At 35.2% G+C, this 23,235-nt stretch overlaps 1 protein-coding gene across 1 annotated transcript in view; it reads left to right on the top strand.

The window, feature by feature from the left end:
• Positions 1-23,235, top strand: part of LOC126827968 (filamin-B) — a 115,308-nt gene that overhangs the window by 30,155 nt on the left and 61,918 nt on the right. Inside the window, exons 3-4 of the mRNA XM_050557550.2 lie at positions 20,107-20,358; positions 21,292-21,389. Of these exons, the coding sequence (XP_050413507.1) occupies positions 20,107-20,358; positions 21,292-21,389 (350 nt within the window). The remainder of the gene's footprint in view (positions 1-20,106; positions 20,359-21,291; positions 21,390-23,235) is intronic.

Genomic DNA, 23,235 nt, shown 5'->3' with positions numbered 1-23,235 from the left:
GAACTGCGATGCAGTAATGACGGGTTTCACCGGTGCCACGTTACCCTTGAACTTATGTCACTTCCAGTGCCACGGTACCGATGAAACCATTAAACAGGTTTCCACATAAGCATTGCACACATCAGCATTGCACACACCAATGAAACCATTAAACAGGTTTTCACATAAGCATTGCACACATCAAATAAAATGGACGCAGAATCAACCAAATCCAGCCATAGCAATTCCCTTTAGTAGATCTGTTACCATGTGTTACATATGTCAAAAAAGTGATCCTGACTCCTGACAAAATTTGTTACTGACCTACAGCGCTCAAAATTAACCACGGCAAACGGCAAAACCGTGGTAAAAGCTGACGCAACCCCCGTCAGCCACGGCATAATTCATATTTTTTTGCCGTGGTAGATCTTATGATCCTAATAATGACTAAATGTACCGGTTATAGAATAGTACCAGGAGGATGTTGTCTGACCGTGCAATAACGTCATATATTTGTTTATCATTTTGACGAATGTTGGACAAATATATTGTAATTATCGAATACTGGTACACTTTTAATATTGAGTTTTAACCCATGTGCTGTAGGCATGTCCATGCTTTACCGTTACAGTGGTGTTATTTTCAACGATTATAAACTAAAATAGACATAGAGTGCACGGACTGTTGCCTAGTAATACTCTGGCTAATGCATGAACAATGTTGCCATGCTCGTCATTTGTATTTTTAACTGTATCGTTTGTCACATACGAAGGACCTGGACCGATTCACACCCTTTGTTTATAATTACTACGCCCTATGTAACGGAGCGTAAAAATTCATAATATTTATTTTCTTGCTATTCTTTCAAACCAAAATTACATAAAATAGATCTGTTTTAAATTCATTTCACGAACTTTTCGCGCGTATGGATACACATAACTTACTTCGTCCACTCTTTTTGACAATCGTCTGGCATCGATGCCGTCTTACTCTTAATTCTCATCAGTTTTTATTCCATAAATAATGGGGATTAGAAAAAAATCGTCGATAACTGGAAACTAGATAGCATTGGTTGTGAGTTAGAATCCAACGACAGTAATGTCGTTAAACGTATTTACTGTAAAGTATGCCGTGAAGTATATGGCAGTCCGGAATCCGTTATGAATGCCAGTGCCACAGATGGGCCTGTACCGGCGTATTTTCCACATCAACGTATTTGTGGAAATGTAATGAGAAGAATCGATAAATGGGTTACGGGTACTACTGTAATAAAGATGATAAAAAGACTATGAAAGGCTTTTTAGGGTTTCACACTGCGTAGCTTGTGTGAAACACTATTGTTTTTGTTAAGATTATTCTTATTATTATTCTTATTATAATTATTTTTCGTTTTCTATTTTGATTCTATCTCAGAAACTACTTGTCGGATTGATTCGATGTCTTCGGTTTTACTGGGAAAGTGGGTGTGACTATGCGAAATGTCCGAAATCGTTGAAGTTATTGTTTTTTGAAATATTGCCGTAATATTAACAATAATCGTTGGATTGTAACATTGGATACATTTTGACATAGCCAGAGACAAGGCACATAGCTACGGTTCTTTAGATTTTTTATTTTCGACGAATCTTCGGAGAGATTAGGCGCCAAATTTTGAAAATTTAAATTTTTACGAAAAACTTTTTTATTAATGAATATTTTTATGTGGTATTTTACCCAGGGTTCAAGAGTCATCTGGTTTGATCAAAAATGGCAACATTTTTTGTCACCGTATTTTTCCTTGGCCCCCATTGGCTAATTTAGATTTTCAGTCCTGGATTAATTATTTATTGTTCGATTTGTATAAAACAAAGTTCATATGCTCCGTGGTCCAAAATGTCATTCTTTTTGTTACTGGTACATTTTCCTTTCGGCAACGGAAGTGACGTAAATTTAGCAAAAACTACAATTTTGACAGTTCGGTACCACTTTTTGAAAGCAAATATTATTTTTTTCAAATCTGGTATGACTGAAAGGGTGTTCCCTGTAAAGGCGCAGAAAACATCGGGCTCAGTTTTTTTAATTTCGATTTTGTTTTTGGGTCATTTCGATTTAAAGGTGAAACAAGAGCATCGCTAACGCAGCAATATACGTCCACATTCCTGTTTTGTTTGATATGGTCCAGTTTGCATTGAGGGTCTGTGAAATAAAACTGGGTTGTAGGACTGCTATCAGTATAACATTTCGTTCACATTAACAGAACACAATTTTTATTTTAAAACAATCGATGTCTTTATTCTAAAAGCATGACGTTTTTTTTTTGTTTTTTTTTGCTTGATTGATAACGATAAGAGAATACTTGTGGAAACGTCGTGCTTTTAGAATAAACTAGTGATTGTATCCCATAAAAACTGTGTTCTGTTAATTTGTTCCCTGATCGCTAAATGCCACTTAAAGAATAACTAGAAATGGGCGTGGCTCTGCCCCTGGGGGTCGGGCATGCACCAAAAACAATAGGGATCTTCCTTGGGGTATAAGGAATAAGTATACCAAGTTTGAAGAAAATCCAGTAAGAATTGCGCCCTGTAGGCGACACAAAGACACACGAAAAGAAAATGGGCGTGGCTCTGCCCCTGGGGGTTGGGCATGCACCCCAAACGATAGGGATGTTCCTTAGGGTACAAAGAATGTGTATGCAAAGTTTCAAGATTATTAGTTAAGAAATGTGGCCTGTAGACGACAAACAAACAAATACTAGAAATGGGCGTGGCTCTGCCCCGGGGGGTCGGGCATGCACCAAAAACAATAGGGATCTTCCTTGGGGTATAAGGAATAAGTATACCAAGTTTGAAGAAAATCCATGAAGAATTGCGCCCTGTAGGCGAACCACAGACACACACACACACACACACACACACACACACATACATACATACACACACACACACACACAGACTGCTTGATTGATAACGATAAGAGAATACTTGTGGAAACGTCGTGCTTTTAGAATAAACTAGTGATTGTATCCCATAAAAACTGTGTTCTGTTAATTTGTTCCCTGATCGCTAAATGCCACTTAAAGAATAACTAGAAATGGGCGTGGCTCTGCCCCTGGGGGTCGGGCATGCACCAAAAACAATAGGGATCTTCCTTGGGGTATAAGGAATAAGTATACCAAGTTTGAAGAAAATCCAGTAAGAATTGCGCCCTGTAGGCGACACAAAGACACACGAAAAGAAAATGGGCGTGGCTCTGCCCCTGGGGGTTGGGCATGCACCCCAAACGATAGGGATGTTCCTTAGGGTACAAAGAATGTGTATGCAAAGTTTCAAGATTATTAGTTAAGAAATGTGGCCTGTAGACGACAAACAAACAAATACTAGAAATGGGCGTGGCTCTGCCCCGGGGGGTCGGGCATGCACCAAAAACAATAGGGATCTTCCTTGGGGTATAAGGAATAAGTATACCAAGTTTGAAGAAAATCCATGAAGAATTGCGCCCTGTAGGCGAACCACAGACACACACACACACACACACACACACACACACATACATACATACACACACACACACACACAGACAGGGGCGACGGCATAATACGTTCACATTATGAATGTGGACGTATAAAAAGGTGAAATAATGAGCTATTTATAACCCATTCAGGCTTTTCATGTTTTAATATATTTCTTCGCAACTTTCATGAACTTGTAGCAATAATCCATACGAAGAGAATGTATGTGAAAATTAGTTTGTAATATGAGCAGTTGCCGAGAAATGGGCAATTTTGCAAGTGTCACTTTTTACGCTAGTTTGCCTGTAAAAGAGTCAATTATTATTGGATTTTCATAAAAGTGATACCAATTGATGCGAAATGTCAATTTTGACTAGGTCAAACCAATTTAACATTTTCAATGTCACCGGAAATGACGTAATTTGGGCAAAAACTGTATTTTTAGCCTTCAAAACAGATATTTTATTCAAATGAGTCTTATTTGTAATATTTTTAAAATTATGATATTTGATTCCAATCAACAAATAGATTGAACCCATACGATCATACAGATACCAGAAACAAATAATATATTCAGATGAGTCGTATTTGTTATTTGTTTAAAATTTGGATATTTGATTCCAATCAACTAATAGAATGAACCCATACGATCATATAGATTTTCAACAGGTCACTTTTCAAGGTTTTTGGTCCATAAAAGTGTCAATTATTATTCAATTTTCATAAAATGTTCACTGTGTGATACGTAATGCCATTTACAATTTCATACAAGTAATTTATGATTTTCATTATCACCGGAAGTAACGTCATTTTGGCAAAAACTGTATTTTTAGCCTTCAAAACAGATATTTTATTCAAATGAGTCTTATTTGTAATATTTTTAAAATTATGATATTTGATTCCAATCAACAAATAGATTGAACCCATACGATCATACAGATACCAGAAAATGGTTTCTAACTTGTACGGTTGCAGAGAAATAGACGGTTTTCTACAAGTCACTTTTCAAGGTTTTTGGTCTATAAAAGTGGCAATTATTATTTGATTTACATAAAATGTTCACCATTTGATGCCTTTTGCCATTTCTGATTTCATAAAACTAATTTAACATTTTCATTATCACCGGAAGTAATGTAATTTTGTCAGTATCACTTACATTTAACAAATGTATACAATGAATTGATATTGACGGATTTGGTTGATTCTGCGTACATTTTATTTGATGTGTGCAATGCTTATATGGAAACCTGTTTAATGGTTTCATCGGTACCGGAAGTGACATATGTTCAAGGGTAACGGGGTACCGGTGAAACCCGTCATTACTGCGTCGCAGTTCTAGTTGAACAGTTGTTTTCGTTTTTAGTAAATTAATTTTCATTATTGTAAAACTACAGTAAATAACTACAATGGTATATGTAATACCACTTATATTAGTTTTGTTATCATGTGTATAATAACATTTTTTTATCCATTTTGAAAAGTACAGAAAAGTAGTGAATTTGATATACAACAAAAAATGACGTGGTGCCGTAGCAGTACCATTCTGCCACGGCATTTTTCATTTTTTTGTGCCGTGGTAGAAAATTCTTAATTTCGAGGACTGAACCTACCGCTAAGTTAGCTGACTTTCTAATGGGAAATTAAAATGCGAAAAAAATCTTAAAAAGTGATCCTGACAAAATTGGTTATTTCTCAACAAGGGATGATGCTAGAAGCTATTTTTATATGCCCACATTGAAATGTGGACGTATATTGCCGTCACCCCCGTTCTTGTGAACGCTCTAATGCCAAAAGTTATCATCCAATTGTTTTAAAATTGATATATGTTGTTTACATTAGTGAGATGAAGAAGCCTATTTAATTTCAATATTTTCCGTTTATTACGTCTAGAGTTATGGCCCTTGTTTCACTGTGTTGAACTTTGTGAACCCTCTAATGCCAAAAGTTAACATACGATCTTTGTGAAATTTACATGCAATATTTAAGTTAGTGAAACGAAGAAGCCTATTGAATTTCAACAGTTTCTGTTTTTTACGTCTAGAGTTATAGCCCTTGTTTCACTTTATTGAATCTTTTGAACGCTCCAATGCCAAAAGTTATCATTTGATCATTGTGAAATTTATATGCATTATTTAGATTAGTGAAACGGAGAAGCCTATTGAATTCCAACAAATTCCGTTTATTACATCTAGAGTTATGGCCCTTGTTTCACTTTATTGATCCTTGTGAAAGCTCTAACGCAAAAAGTTATCACCCGATCTTTGTGAAATTTATATGCATGATTTAAATTAGTGAAACGAAAAAGCCTATTGAATTTACAACAATTACTTCTAGAGTTATTGCCCTTGTTTCACTTTGTTAAATCTTGTTAATGCTTGATTGATGATAGTTATCATCCGATATGTATGAAATTTATATGCATCATTTAAATTTGTGAAACGGGTCTATTGAATTTCAGCAATTTCCGTCAATAATTTCTAGAGTTATGGCTATTGTGAACATTTGAATGACAAAAGTGATCATGTGATCTGTATGAAATTTATATACATTATTTAAATTAGTAAAACGAAAAAGCCTGTCAAATTTCAACAATTTCTGTAGATTACTTCCAGAGTTGAGACTCTTGTTTCAGTTTGTAGAACCTTGTAAACCCTCAAACGACATAATTTATAATCTGATTTGTATGGAACTGTCTTGTAAAGGCCCCCAATGACCTACAAAGGAATAAATATGCGACAACCCTTGACGACCGCTCGGACGATTTAGCTGCTGTGGGCGTATGTTTTGTTGCCTGGCAACCTATCTTTGGACATCTATATGATCGTATTGATTCAATCTATATGTCCATTGAGAGTCAAATATCATAACGTTAAACGAATAATAAATATAACTCACTTCAAAAGAAATGTTTGTTTTTGAAGCTAAACATACAGTTTTTGCCAAAATGACATTACTTCCGGGGATAATGAAAATGATAAATTAATTCTATAAAATTATAATTGGCATAAGGCATCACATGGTGAAACTTTTATGAAAATCGAATAATAATTGCCACTTTTATAGACCAAAAACCTTGAAAAGTGACTTGTAGAAAATCATCTATTTCTCTGGAACCGTACAAGTTTGAAACCATTTTGTGGTATCTGTATGATCATTTGTGTTCAATCTATTTGTTGGTTGGAATCAAATATCATAATTTTAAAAACATTACAAATCAGACTCATTTGAATAAAATATCTGTTTAGAAGGCTAAAAATACAGTTTTTGTCCAAATGACGTCATTTCCGGTGACATTGTACATTTTAAAATGGTTTGACCTAGTTCAAATTGGCATTAGGCATCAAATGGTAAAAAAGAATTGAATACCGAATGATAATTGACTATTACAGGCAAAATAGCGTAAAAAGGTACTCATGCAAAAATGCCCATTTCTCGGTAACTGCTCATATTACAAACTAATTTTAACATACATTTTCTTCGTATGGATAATAGCTACAAGTTTATAAAAGTTACGTAGAAATATTTTGAAATCTAAAAAGCCTGAATGGGTTGTAATAATAGGTCGATTTTACACCTTTTTTCACCTCTTTGCTCGAAAATGAAATTAAAATTTAAAAAACTGAGCTCACAGTTTTTTGCGCCTTTAAAGGGCACACTCTTTAAGATATATCAGTTTTAAAAAAAAAATAATATTTGCTTTCGAAAAGTTGTACCGAACTGTCAAAATTGTAGTTTTTGGTAGAATTACGCCACTTCCTGTTATGACAGATAACTCTATCGGTAAGAAAAAAAAAGACAATTGAGATAACGGAGCATATGAACTTTGTTTTATACAAATCAAACAATAAATAATTAATCTAGGACTGAAAAACTGAATTAGCCAATGGCGGCCAAGGAAAATTAGTGAGACAAAATTTTTTCACATATTTGCTCAAGTGAGATGACTCTTTAATTCTGTGTAAAAGATGACCCCAAAATATTCATAAATAAAAAAAAAATTTGTAAAAATTTAAATTTTCTAAATTTGGCGCTTAATATCTGCAAAGATTTGCCGAAAATCAAAAGTAGCGTAGCTATGTGCCTTTTCCACGGCTATGCCAAAATGTATCGAAAGTTAAAATCCAACGATTATTGTTAAAATTACTGCAATATTTTTAAAAGCGACAGCTGTACTTGTCAGGCCCTCCGTTCTGCATCACTGACGAGGGGAAACCACGCTGGGAAATCTGGATAAACTTTCTCGGCCAATTCAGGGATCGAACACCCGACCTCCAGGCTAGCGAGCCAGTGTCTTGCCCACTTAGCCACCATGATCCCCTTGTGTCGTGAAATGATCATTTTGAAAATTAAACAACCCTAAATTGCACGGTTATTAATAAATGAAATGAAATAGGCTTTAAAGATGGGTTCCCAGAAAAGTATTTATCAGGTGGTTATTTCCAATAAAAGTATGGTGATTTTGGAATAAATGGAAAGTAGAGATATCCAATCTTACTAGAAAAATACTGGATTCCCCGATAAACACTCATGGAGCGTATACAGGACAAAAATGTAGGGGTTCCCCTAATCAACAGCCCGACGATTAGAAATTTCTGCACACCTGATGTAAAAGGTCACACACCTGGTTTGATCGAATTTTTATAGCAGGACATTCCTTCACAATTACAATGTTTGAGAAGGATTTGAAGCAAAATTATGACAAATTAATTAGTTTGAATATTTTTTTAGTCCATATATACGATTAAATCACTCACTTTGTATGCGGGAATCCATCTTTAACGTCCTGCTGTTCTGCTTCTACTGGGCCAATTAAGACAGGCATACGCTATACAGAATGCTATGAGGGAAATTTTGCCCGGGCAGCGGCACTATGGCCTACTCTTATATCGAATTCCAACTGCCAAGTGACTAAACGTGGACACCAATTTATAGACGTAGCATTACCGCATCAAGATTTTATTTAACAGATAATGTGTTTTTCTCTTTTTTACTGCATGCAGGCTGCTTCAAAGGTGAAAAAACTTTTTAATTTTTCAAAATCGGTCTATTAATAAGTTTTCTATGAACATTTTCCTCATCGTATAAAGCGGCATTTTTGTGATAAAATCTATAGGCAAAACACGCCCTCGAAATAGGGCATTTTGAGGCTAAAGCATGTCTTTTAAAGATCCTACAATAACTCTGGCAATATCAAGAGCAATGAGTTGAAATTTTGCAGCCCAGATGAAAAATGGATGATGAGTTCAATTATATCGTCAAATTGCCGCTACAACACAGGCCTTCCGTGGAATGGTGGCCATCTTGGATTTCCTTTAAAACGACCATTAAAATGTACTAAAATCATTAAGTCAGCATCAAATGACACTGCACTGTTATTCAAATTGCTTAATTTTGCACTCAATAAAATTAGATTGATCTTATTCATGACTTCGTAGAAAAATAGCGGCCATATTGGAATCCAAGATGGCTGACTTGCCAAATTCGGACACAGTCCGGTGTCATTTATTCGATGCTCAAAATATGGGTTGTAATATATTAAATTAAAGGTATTGAGGAGTACATAACAGTTTCCAAATGTCCAATTACCACCTGAGAAAATATAACATGTTAAATAAGGAAATTGTTTTTTAACATTGTTCATATTGTTCAAAATTTCAAAGTTATTTGAAGAAATAGGTCTGTAGCGTACAGAATGTCACAGAGTCCTAATGCGCATACCGTACTGGACCAATATGGAAAAAGGATGCTGCATTTCTTAAGTGTTTATGCTGAACATTTATGTAATAATAATATGCACAGTCCGGAGACAGGTTCGTGTTTGATTAAAAATTAATATTGATAATATTCTTCCTTGTACGGCTTAGCTTTAATTGTTTTGCTATTGGTCTACAATCAAAAATGTGAGACCCCTATTGGCTTCTGCAAGTTCTGCCTATAGCCACAACTCGCCCGCGAGCAACCCTTTAATTAAATTATTTGTGCTTAAAAACAATAACAGAATACTCGTCAAAACGTTGTGCTATGTGTGTAAAAACCAGTGATTGTTTCCCATATAAACTGAGTTGTGTTTTTATACCCCCAAATTTTCATGTGGACGTATATTGTCATCGCCCCTGTCCGATCGTCCGTCCGTCCAAAATTGTTTGTGAACAGTCTACAGGTCACAATTTTTATCCGATTTCAATGAAACATGAAATATAGGTTTATCACCCTAAGATCTCGATTCCTTTCGATATTGGCATGTATCAGACTGTAACTTCATGGATTATGGGCCCTGATTGTACGAAAAATCATGTTTTTAGCTTGTGAACACTGTAGAGGTCACAATTTTTATCCGATTTGGTTTAAACTTAAAATGTATGCTTATAACCCAAAGATCTCAGTTCCTTTCAATATTCGTGCATATCGGAACATCACTTCCTGAATTATGGCCCCTGATTGTATGAAAAATCGCGTTTTTAGCTTGTGGACCCTATAGAGGTCATAATTTTTATCCGATTTAAAAAAACGTATTATTATATCACCGTTAAACCCTAAGGACGGCTGAGTTTGAATTTCATGAAAATCGGCCCAAAACTGACTGACAAAATGGCCGGCGTTCGTTCTCAAATAGCGTAAAAATATGGTATATCAAGGTTGTGGACCCTATAGAGGTCACAATTTTTATCCGATTTTGTTGAAACTTGAAATGTAAGTTTATAACCCAAAGATCTCGGTTCCTTTCGATATTCGAGCATATCGGACAGTAATTTCCTGAATTATGGCCCCTGATTGTACGAAAAATCGTGTTTTTAGCTTGTGGACCCTATAGAGGTCATAATTTTTATCAGATTTAAAAAAACGTATTATTATATCACCGTTAAACCCTAAGGTCGTCTGAGTTCGAACTTCGTGATAATCGGCTGAAAACTGACAGACAAAATGGCCGCCGTTCGTTCTCAAATAGGGTAAAAAATATGGTATATCAAGGTTGTGGACCCTATAGAGGTCACAATTTTTATCCGATTTTGTTGAAACTTGAAATGTAAGTTTATAACCCAAAGATCTCGGTTCCTTTCAATATTTGCGCATATCAAATTGTAATTTCCTGAATTATGGCCCTTTATTGTAGGAAAAATCACTTTCGTCTTAGCTTGTTCTCTATCCATCTCACGAAAATGTGGGCGTTATCCCGCCTGGCAGCCGCTGGTTTAATATTTTAATAAGAGATAACTATAAACAGATACTACCCACATTGCAAAAAAATCATATTTACACAATTATTAATTTTATTTTTTGTCAAGATCAAAGAGATCATATTTTAAATAAGTTACATTTTAATCAAATGATAATATTGATACTTGTGTAGCCTACCTGATTATTGAGAAAATGTTTGGTAAATAAGCTTAATTATAGTTTTAATAATTTTATTAATATCTATAATTAACTAATTTGTGAGACATACGAGTTTATCTTTCGGTTTCAAAAACCACGTTTAGTCAAATAACCGTCTTTTGTTTATATCCCACCTTCCACCCCTACAGCTGAAATGTCACGCGAACTTGTCCAATTAGACGCAACAAAATCAATCACGTGACGTAAACAAATTCGCGTCATTGGGGAGCGTCATTTTGCTACAAATGGAATCACCCACGAAAATAGAAAATGCTGATATTTATGCGTATATATAGTGAGTAACATTGCACCCGGGCAAAAAAAATTGAAAAATAAAGGGAAATAAATTGAAACTTGTATTGCTGTAATCGAATCGACTCCCCGCTCCAGAAGTTTAAAATACGGATCATTTCATTATTTTATTTTAAAACTTGAAAGATATTTCTATAGTTCAAAGAGCTAGAATCAGACATGATTTTTTCCCGCTTTAAAGCGGATTTCCGCGTTTTGTCCCGTCTGGTTCTGATTTTTAGCGGTCGGTTCCGATTTTTGACAAAGCTTTTGTTACGATATTGTTCCGTTTTAATTCAGGCACCTTGTTTCAAAAGCGTAATATCATAATAAAAAAATCATTAATTTTTCCTGATGAATTTCTAACTGGTTAACTCCAAAATATCTATCCATAACTTTAAAATCTGCTAACCGGATGTCAGCGATTTAAACATTAACAGTACGGTACCGTAGACTCACGCAAGATTGAACGAGATCGCCTGTCACTGTGTACAAGTAACATAGAGTTTCTCTATCGTAACATATCTATGATTGTACGTAATCGTCGTCAGTTCTTCCGCGCTATGGCTAATGTCGTAGATCTAGACGCCAACACCAAACTATTAGACAAAGGACCTTAAAATGTATGGAAGTGGAAATGGTTGAAACGGAAAGTGGAAGGTGAGCTTGTGAGACGTTCTATTCGTAAAGTCAATGCCCGAAGAGTCGTGAATTATTAATATTAATTACAGTCGGAGAGAGGGGGATGGAGAAGTTTAGAGCAAAACATTCTAGTCTAGAAAATTATACAGGGACAATCAAAAGATCGCATCCGTAGTTCAAACATTATTTTTTTTGTTAGTAAGCATTCTGTAAATGGAAGAGAAATAAATTAAAGTTAAGCCAAAATTTGTAGTATGAAATGAAATGAAATGGGGTTTAACGTCCTACTGTTCTTCTCCTAACCTGGGCTAATGAAGACGGTTAAAAAAAACATTGTAGTAAATTAGTAGACAAATACAAGAATTTTAAAATTCATTATCAGAACACCCCCCCCCCCCTTTACTTTAAAATCGCCTTTGGCCCCCATAACACACTGGCGTTGCCCCTGGACACGCCCCTCCTCCCCACTCCGAGATTTTTTTTCCAGATTTTTTTTCCAACAGCTAAAATCATGTCTGTAGAATAAAGTCACCTAGCAGGGACATCAGGTGTTTCCATATCAGACAAAATCAAAACCATTGCTATTGACAAAATTGCGCAAACATGAAATCCCAAAAATGTCAGAAACTGTTCGAATATAACATATTGAATACATGTAGGTCTTCTGTCGGAGATTTACTTTTTCCCCTCCAGATTACGACACTTAAAGGTTCGGTCTAATACATGTATCTCCAGACCGCTTGAATTAGGTTAAAAGGTGAATTATCAATAATGGCTTTATGATCTGGATATCTGTCTATGTTTTAAATTTGAGCTTGCTAAGATTTAATGTAACAAATAATGAAACGGGCTGAAGAGTGAAGTTGAATCAACTAATATACTGCTAAAATATAACGAGAACCATTCCCCCTGGCCAAAAGGTAATCTAAAGATAAAAAGATATTGCTGAGACTGTATTGCTGGAATCAGATTTACTTTCCGTTGCAAAAAATCGATCAAGTAGTTTAAAACCCAGAAGCATCAGAAAATGAGTAGAAAATGGTTGGAAAAATGCTGAGAAAATATCGAACAATAAACTGAGATAACTTGTAATGAATCTTATATTTTTGGAATCGGATTGATCTCAGTTATTCGAATATTTAGATCAAGTTTCTAAGTTTTAAAAATTACCATAAAAAAAATGTTGTGCAATCATCCTTCGAAAATAGGAAACCAATTCAGGAAACAGCGACTTATTCCGAGTATTTCCAAGCCATTAATGCGGATTTTTCACTCGTAAATTACTTTGTCGAGTTAAATGAATCGATCGACTTTCATTCCAAATATCATGAAAATCGTGCTTTGATCCCTCATTTCTCCAAGGGGAGGTAAGTTAGAAAATTTCTAAAGACATTATTTAAGTTAAATGAATCAGGTCTACTTTTATTCCAAATTTCATGAAAATCGTGCTAATATTAAAGAAGTTGTCATATTTATTTTTACTTCCGAAATAATATGTCAATGACGTAATTTTTGAAGTTTGAAAATAGCAAATTTAAAGTAAATGTTTCAAAGTACCCAAAGAAATATGAATATGTAAAATAGGTCAAATATTTTTAAAGTTACAGCTATGTAGGTTAATTCTTTCGTCATTAACATTTGGTGATTTCGGATTTGTAAAGCGTTTCGAAAATATGTATTCGAAAGTCAACATCCATTCTGGGAGACAGGTTAAAGATTTAGAAAGATCCAACGATTAGATTCTTGGAGATAAGCTTGACAGAATCTTAAGAAAGAAATTGCCCTGTAAACAACTTTGTCGGCGTGAAAAACATCAAATTTTGAAATACCAAAAATTTGTGCCTGAGCCGGGCTATCTAGAAATGTAATAATTTCAGTAATAGGAGACAGATTCTCACAGCCACGACCTATTGTGTATGTTTTCAAGCCCATTAATGTGGATTTTTCATTTTCAATTCAAAATGGCCTTCATCATTTGCCAGAAATCAAAATTCTAAGCTCTACATTTTATCGGCTTTCCTTCAAGGATTCAGAAAATATAATTCCCTTGTCTGTAAGTAAAATATTAGTGTTGAAAATCGGATCGAGATTTGTGATCCGAATACTTTTGTTGGCTATCCGAATACTATTCAGATAATTCGGAGACGTGAAATTACATCAAAAGTTCATATACCGGTACTCATAATTTCTTACTTGTTTCAATGTTTATGAGTGTCTGTGTATGCCGAGTATGAAATCGTACTTTCGATTTGCAAATTATTTGAGCCGCGAAGAACAAAACGTGCCTACCTTTAGCCGTAATTATTAAGACTATCTATGACATCGGTCTGACATCACAAAAAATCAATGAGGTGAAGGAATTTGTATAGTATAACTACTCCAGTTATTCGCACCCTCCCACTTATCATTTTGCTCAATCAACACGAATGAAAAAAGTAAAATAAAACCATGTGCCATTTATTCGGCAAGGTCGTTTGCCTCATTCTGATAATCTACTACTATTGAACCAATCAGTGAGTGGGAATATACGTGACCTAGGTCGTTATGAATAAATTTCATTGTGGGAAGTCAAAACACGGCCTAAACTCGTATACCGTAAACTAGCGCAGGGAATGAATGAATATTTTTTTTATTTAGACTACTGTTTTCGTTGCACTGCATTAATAATTTTATTAGTTACTATCACTAAATAATACGCATAATGTTGACATTTATGCTAACTGCGTACGTGATCAATTGCATTGGGGAAAATTTCAAAGTAATCAGACGTTAAAATGGCTAAATATAGAGCATACGGAATGTCAGAATATATTGTAACGAATAGTAAACGGATAGTAAAATGATTCGGATAACAATTATTTTGTATCCGTTAACGAATATCCGAATAATAGTTTCAACACTATAAAATATCCAAAAAGCCTTAAGGACATTTCACATTTCAAGATATTGGCACTTCCGGATTGACCTACAAACTCCATTTTTTGTGTACGAATCAGTAGTGTCGTAGCTAGTACAGAAAAAAATAATTCAAGGTAATCTGACCTATAGTTCATCAATTGTTTGGAAAAGTTTGATCCTTTATTTCTCCAAGGGAAGATAAGTTGGAAAATTTCTAATGACATCTTTCATGTCGCATTTATTCCAAAATTCAACAAAATCGTGCAAATATTAAAGAAGTTGTCAATTTGGTCTCAACTTCCGGTTCGAAATCACAGCAACGAATTTTCGAAATTCGAAAATCTGAAATTGCAGATGAAAATGCATTTTTTCAAGGTACTCAAAAAAATAAGCCAATAATCCACAAAGTTACGACTATGCATTGTCAATTTTTGAGTTCGTAAATTTTGGTATTTTCGAATTTGTAAAATGTTTTGAAAATATATTTAATCAACGTTCGCCTCCCATTTTTGGGGGGGTAGGTCAAAGTTTCAGAAAGATCCTATGGTTAGATTCTGAGAAATCTGATTTGCAGAATAATAATAATAATCTTAACAGAAACAATAAGCTTTCATATGAAATAATAAGAACTATATCTGCGAAGCAGATATTAAAGCTTTCATATTCACAATCACTTCCTGTCACATGTCATGGGTCATATAAAGAATCTGAACAAGATAAAAAAAATCATTAAAATGGATTTTTCACGTTTCAAGGTGGTGGTACATCCGGTTCAATCGGTTCAAGAAGTTGTCAAGTTGGTCTCAACTTCCGGTTCGAAATCACAGCGACGAATTTTTCAATAAACAACATAATTTGTACATGAATAACGAATTATATGCGAATTTATGTTGTGATGTCATTCTGTATACATGTAGAATTTTTATACGCCCACTTTTTCATATGGACGTATATTGTCGTCGCTCCTGTTTGTCCGTCCGTCCACAATTTGTTTGTGGACACTCTACAGGTCACAATTTTTATCCGATTTCAATGAAACTTGAAATATAGGTTTATCTCACTAAGATCTCGGTTCCTTTCAATATTGGCATGTATCGGACCATAACTTCATGAATTATGGCCCCTGATTGTACGAAAAATCGTCTTTTTAGCTTGTGGACCCTCTAGAGGTCACAATTTTTATCCGATTTTGATGAAACTTGATGTGCATGTTTATAACCCAAGGATCTTGGTTCCTTTCGATATTCGCGCATATCTGATCGTAACTTCCTGAATTATGGCCCCTGATTGTACGAAAAATCACGTTTTTGGCTTGTGGTCCCTCCAGAGGTCACAATTTTTATCCGATTTAAAAAAACGTATTAATATATCACCGTTACACCGTAATGAAGGATGAGTTCGAATTTCGGGAAAATTGGACCAAAACTGAGGGACAAAATGGCTGCCGCTTGTACGCGAATAGTGTAAAAATATGGTATATCAAGGTTGTGGACCCCGTAGAGGTCACAATTTTAATCCGATTTTGATGAAACTTAAAATGCATGTTTATAACCTGATGATCTTGGTTCCTTTCCATATTTGCGCATATTGAATCGTAACTTCCTGAATTATGGCCCCTGATTGTACGAAAAATCACCTTTTTTTAGCTTGTGGTTCCTCTGGAGGTAACAATTATTATCCGATTTAAAAAAACGTTTGATTATATCACCTTACATCGTAATGAAGGTTGAGTTCGAATGTCAGGAAAATCGGACCAAAACTGCCGGACAAAATGGCAGCCGCTTGTACGCGAATAGTGTAAAAATATGGTATATCAAGGATGTGGACCATGTAGAGGTCACAATTTTGATCCGATTCGATTTTGATGAAACTTGATGTGCATGTTTATAATCTTGGTTCCTTACAATATTTGTGCATATCGGATTGTAACTTCCTGAATTATGGCCCCTCATTGTACGAAAAATCGCCTTTTTTCGCTTGTGGTCCCTCTGAAGGTCACAATTATTATCTGATTTCAAAAAACGTTTGATTATATCACAGTTACACCGTAATGAAGGTTCAGTTCGAATTTCGTAAAAATCGGACCAAATAGTGTAAATATCTGGTATATCAAGGTTGTGGACCTTCTGAAGGTCACAATTTTGAGCCGATTTTGATGAAACTTGAAATGCATGTTTATAAACAAAGATCTTGGTTGTTTTTGATATTCGCGCATATTGGATCGAAACTTCATGAATTATGGCCCCTGATTGTACAAAAAATCTCATATTTAGCTTGTGGACACTCTAGAGGTTACAATTTTGATCCGATTTTGATCAAACTTGAAATGCATGTTTATAACCCAAAGATCTTGGTTCCTTTCGATATTTGCACATATTGGATCGAAACTTCCTGGATTATGGTCCCTGGTTGGTCGAAAAATCACATTTTTAGCTTGTGAATTCTCTAGAGGTCACATTTTTTTTTTCGATTTTAAAAAACGTTTAGATCACTGTTCCACCATAATGAAGGTTGAATTGGAATTTTGGGAAAATCGAAATGAAACTGCCGACAAAATGGCTGTTCTTTGTATGCAAATTGTATATATAAGTATGTAATTCTAAGGTTATGGACCTTCTAGAGGTCACAATTTTTATCCGATTTTGATGGAACTTAAAACATATCTTTATATTCCAAAAATCTCAGTCCCTTTTTATATTTGCGCATTTCAGACCATAACTTTCTGGATTATGACCCCTGATTGTACAAAAACTTGTTTTTGTTTTTAGCTTATTTGCTATCCATCTCTTGCAAAATGTGGGCGTGTCCTGCCTGGCAGCCGCTGGTTTTTCATTTATTTGACATTTGACAATAAAATGATAGCATTCCATAACAAAACTAAGGTGTAAAAGGAAACTCGATCAACTTCGTTTGGGAGACAGAATTGCCACCGCTCGCCATATCTTTGTTGCTTATGACCTGAACAATAATTAGTAAAGTGTAGTTATTTCCTGTTCAGACATTTCTTCGCAAATTCCATGATAAAATAATAAAGGGAAAGTACGTGTTTGACTTAGAAACAGAGAAGACGAAAGAAATGAAGAGTTAAAATAAGCGGCAAAACTGAATTTTACGTGAAACCATTGGCTCTCATCATGATATAAGCGGCTGACATTTCTCACCGGTGGCGTCTCGCGTGAAAAAACAAAACGTGTGTGTTTTATTATGACTATTCTGTTTAATTACAGTTCCAGGCCCAAGCACGCATTGCAAAGAATACAGTGATAAGGATTATTTTCAAGGACCTCTTCTTACAAGTGAAGTACCTATAATTGCGCAATAATCGATATTTTAAAACTGTATCGATAATCGATTTTCAAAACGCTTACCGACGATTATCAGCAATATCAATATTTTCCGCCAGCCCTACATGTAGGTATTTTACTACCTACTTTTCTTCAACTTGTCTAATGAAAAGGGGCATATGCCATACAGTGTGCTAATAAGGGAAATTTAACCTGGAAATTGTGCCTACTCGTCATCAAATTCCAACTGTCGAGGATTCTTTTACGTGTAAAAGAGACCCAGGTTTTTAGCTCCATTCAAATGACTAGATGCTGTTCCTTGCCAGTCCCTCCATTCTGAACAAGTGGAAACTATGCTGAAAAATCCAGAGAAACTTAATCGGCCAACACCGGAACTAAACCTAGGACGTGGTTATTGAGCCAGCGCCTTACTTACTAAGCCACATTGGATGCCCATAAACCAATCAAATCATCATTATGAAACGTTTTACATACATTAACTGATAGTAATTCTGCATTTTGCTAATTAGAAATTTTTCAGTTGGACAACTTCTTAGCTTAGTTTCCATGGAAATAAAGTTTACTTAGTTCTTGATACACAGTTATTATTCCATGGCATCGACCTATTTTTAGTTGGATAAAAATTTGACTTACCTTTTCTTTGGTAGGCAATAATTATTCCACAGCACATCTCAGAAACCATTCAAGATCTCTTTATGACATACATTTAGAACGGAGCATATAACTTTTCATTCTTGATACTTTGATATTGAAATTCAAAAAACAAAAAACAGTGGTGGTAGATTGTAATGGAACTTAATTGGGTTATGTCCTATATAACCAGGTAGCATGATTTGAATGCTGTATACTATTGCTGAGGGTTTATGTTTCATTAGTATTTGCCATACATCTTAATATTATAACATGTACACTACTAGTATTTGGTTATGGTGAGAGTAACCTCATTGCAACATTGCTGTTAATAAACATAATGAATGCTGTATTATTATATATAATTCTTTCAATAAATTCTCTTTAATCTAGTATTTGGTTGTTGATTACCAAATGTAATCATAAATTTGAAGACCCCGAACACTATTTACTCGTATCTCCCTTAAATTCAGATGCAAGAAAACAGACAATCGACAACCTTCAACACAACCATAAAACAATCAATTGTCTGTTGTATGGGTCAACAAAACTTAGTCCAGAGATAAACACACTTATTTTTCAAGAAGTTCAACAATTTATTCTTTTATCAAAAAGATTTAATTCTCCATAAAACAACTTAAGTTATTTCCAGCTCTCCATATCGTACACTTGCCTAATATCCTCGCCTCTCTCAACTGGTTTGTGAGATTTGGAGATATTGGACGATTGTACATTGTACAGGCCTTACCATACCCAACTTAACATTACCAAGCAGTACTTGTAAAAAAGATTTTCACCAATATTTCCACTAAAATAATTTTTATCCGATTTAAAAAAACGTATTGTTATATCACCGTTACACCCTAAGCACGACTGAGTCCGAATTTCGTGAAAATCGGCCCAAAATTGACAGACAAAATGGCTGCTGTTCGTTCTCAACTACCGTAAAAATATGGTATATCAAGGTTGTGGACCCTATAGAGGTCACAATTTTTATCCTATTTTAATGAAACTTGAAATGTAAGTTTATAACCCAAAGATCTCGGTTCCTTTCGATATTCGCGCATATCGGTACGTAACTTCCTGAATCATGGCCCCTGATTGTACGAAAAATCACTTTCTTTTTAGCTTGTTCTCTATCCATCTCTCGAAAATATGGGCGTATCCTGCCTGGCAGCCGCTGGTTATAAAACAAAATAAAAAACAACAAATAAAAGAGTCTCTATATTATCTATTATGTATCTTATATGTTCTATATTTATGTAATTATGTATGTATGTTATAATGTGTACATGTATCTAAATCAGAGAGAGGGGTTACACATAGGCACAGCCTGTTCCCCAATCCAAATTCAGATTTAATGAATAAAAATATTGTTTAGAAAAAAAAAACCAAAATCCAAAATATGTCAAAGGAAGTGGGGTGTTGATGATTGAGTTCTTATATTTTATAATGATAATTATCTTATTACATAATTATTGTTTTTTTTGTTTTTTTCAGATTCTACAGATATTGTGGATTGTAAATTGAAGCTGATCTTGGGTTTAATATGGACCCTCATTTTACATTACTCAATTTCTATGCCAGCCTGGGAAGGAGAGGAACTAACACCATCAGATGGTGCTCCCACACCAAAACAACGTCTGCTCAACTGGATTCAGACAAAATGTCCTGATCTACCAATCAAAAACTTCACAACTGACTGGAATGACGGCCGAGCTATTGGTGCACTTGTTGATGCTGTTGGACCAGGTACAACTGATATATTTTTACTGGCCACTTTAAATGTGCCTACATGTACATTGTATAATGCAGCAATCGGTTTCTGTCCTTTGGGTTATAAGCATTGTTTACTTTCATTAGAAGAAGGTTGCTATTTCATTTTTTAAATTGACCATTTCTATCTTAAGGTATGGCTTTTTATAAGCCCACAATTTCATGTGGACATATTATGCCGTAGCCCCCGTCCATCCGTCCGTGGGTCCACAATTTGTTGTGGACACTCTACAGATCACAATTTTTATTTGATTTTAACGAAATTTGAAATACAGGTCTGTCTCCTAAAGATCTCAATTTTCATCTCATTTTGATGAAACTTGAAATGCATGTCACAATTATTATCCGATTTAAAAAAACCATTTGATAATATCACCGTTACCCGTGATGTTGGTTGAGTTTGAATTTCGTGAAAATCAGACTGAAACTACCTGATTTATGGAACTTGATTTCATGGAAAATCGCGTTTTTAGATTGTGGTCCCTCTAGAGGTCAGAATTTTTATCCGAATATATCACCGTTACACCATAATGAAGGTTGAGTTGGCATTTCATGAAAATCGGACCAAAACTGCCCAACAAATTGGACGCTCCTTGTACGCAAATTGTGTACAAGTATGTAATACGAAGGTTGTGACTCTCTAAAGGTCACAATTTTTGTCTGATTTTGATGAAACTTAAAATATATCTTTATATCTCAAAGATCTCAATCTCTTTCGATATTCGCCCCTGATTGTACGAAAAATTGTGGGTTTTTTTTGGTTTCTTTTAGCTTGTTATCTATCCAGCTTTTGCAAAATGTGGGCGTATCTTGCCTGGCAGCCCCTGGTTGAAGTTTACATGAATATTAGTGTTATTCATAAAACAACCTTTTACAATTTTCAGTCAATATGTATATTATTACCTTTAGGTTTGTGCCCAGACTGGGAAGACTGGGATCCTAAAAAGAACAAGGATAATGCCAAAGAAGCCATGGGAGCTGCTGAAAAATGGTTAGATGTACCACAGGTATTATATTTATCATTAAAACCATCTTATAACACATTCTAACTACAGTTCGTCCCCAATTTTTATACGCCCACTTCATGTGAACGTATATTGTCGTCGCCCCTGTCCGTTCGTCCGTCCGGACGCCCGTCTGTCCACAATTTGGTTGTGGACACTCTACAGGTGACAATTTTGATCTGATTTTGACGAAACTTGAAATATAGGTCTATCTCCCAAATGTCTCTGTTCCTTTCGATATTGGCATATAACTTACCATAACTTCATGGATTATGTCCCCTGATTTATGAAAAGTAACGTTTATATCTTGTGGACCCTCTAGAGATCACAATTTTGATGCGAATTTGATGAAACCTGAAATGCATGTTTATAACCCAAAGATCTTGGTTCCTTTCGATATTCCCGCATATCAGATAGTAACTTCCTGAATTATGGCCCCTGATTGCACGAAAAATCGTGTTTTTAGCTTGTGGTCCCTGATTTAAAAAAACGTTTGAATATATTACCGTTACACTCTAATGATGGTTGAGTTCGAATTTCGTGAAAATAAGACCAAAACTGCCGGAAAAATTGGCCACTCCTCGTACGCAAATAGTGTTATATCAAGGTTGTGGACCCTCTAGAGGCCACAATTTTAGCTTGTTCTCTATCCATCTCTCGCAAAATGTGGGCATATCCTGTCTGGCAGCCGCTGGTTGTATTTATTGTCTACAGGCTGCAATTCTGAATGGATCATCTTGGAACTTTGCATATTTGTTCCTTATACCGTAAAGACAGCAACTATTTATTTTAGTGCATGCCCCGACCCCCTGGGGCGGTGTCACACCCACTTTTTTGTTCATATTTTGTCTGTAAATTTAGCAAAACAAACCAAATGCTTGTAGTCTTCTTTGCCTCTTGTCATATTACAGCTATTTTATATTTCATTCTCTTCATTTTTATACGCCCACATTTTCATGTGGACGTATTATGCCGTCGCCCCTGTCCGTACGAACGTCCGTCCACAATTGTTTGTGGACTCTCTACAGGTCACAATTCTTATCCGATTTTGACGAAACTTGATATACAGGTTTTTAACTTGTGGACCCTATAGAGGTCACAATTTTTATCCGATTTTTTTTAAACTTGAAATGTAAGTTTATAACCCAAAGATCTCGGTTCCTTTCGATATTCGCGCATATCGGACCGTAAATTCCTGAATTATGGCCCCTGATTGTAAGAAAAATCGCGTTTTTAGCTTGTGGACCCTATAGAGGTCATAATTTTTATCCGATTTAAAAAACCCTATTATTATATCACCGTTACACCCTAAGGGAGGTTGAGTTCGAATTTCATGAAAATCGGCCCAAAATTGACAGACAAAATGGCCGCTGTTCGTTCTCAAATAGCGTAAAAAATATGGTATATCAAGGTTGTGGACCATATAGAGGTCACAATTTTTATCTGATTTTGTTGAAAATTGAAATGTAAGTTTATAACCCAAAGATCTCGGTTCCTTTCGATATTCACGCATATCGGACCGTAACTTCCTGAATTATGGCACCTGATTGTACGAAAAATCTCGTTTTTAGCTTGTGGACCCTATAGAGGTCATAATTTTTATCTGATTTAAAAAAACCCTATTATTATATCACCGTTACACCCTAAGGAAGGTTGAGTTCGAATTTCGTGAAAATCGGCCCAAAATTGACAGACAAAATGGCCGCCGTTCGTTCTCAAATAGCGTAAAAATATGGTATATCAAGGTTGTGGACCCTATAGAGGTCACAATTTTTATCTGATTTTGTTGAAACTTGAAATGTGAGTTTATAACACAAAGATCTCGGTCCCTTTCGATATTTGCGCATAT

Source organism: Patella vulgata, chromosome 7, assembly GCF_932274485.2.
Source record: "Patella vulgata chromosome 7, xgPatVulg1.2, whole genome shotgun sequence".
NCBI lineage: Eukaryota > Metazoa > Mollusca > Gastropoda > Patellidae > Patella > Patella vulgata.
The sequence above is the reverse complement of the archived record's forward strand: the minus strand, read 5'-3'. Positions and strand labels throughout refer to the sequence as shown.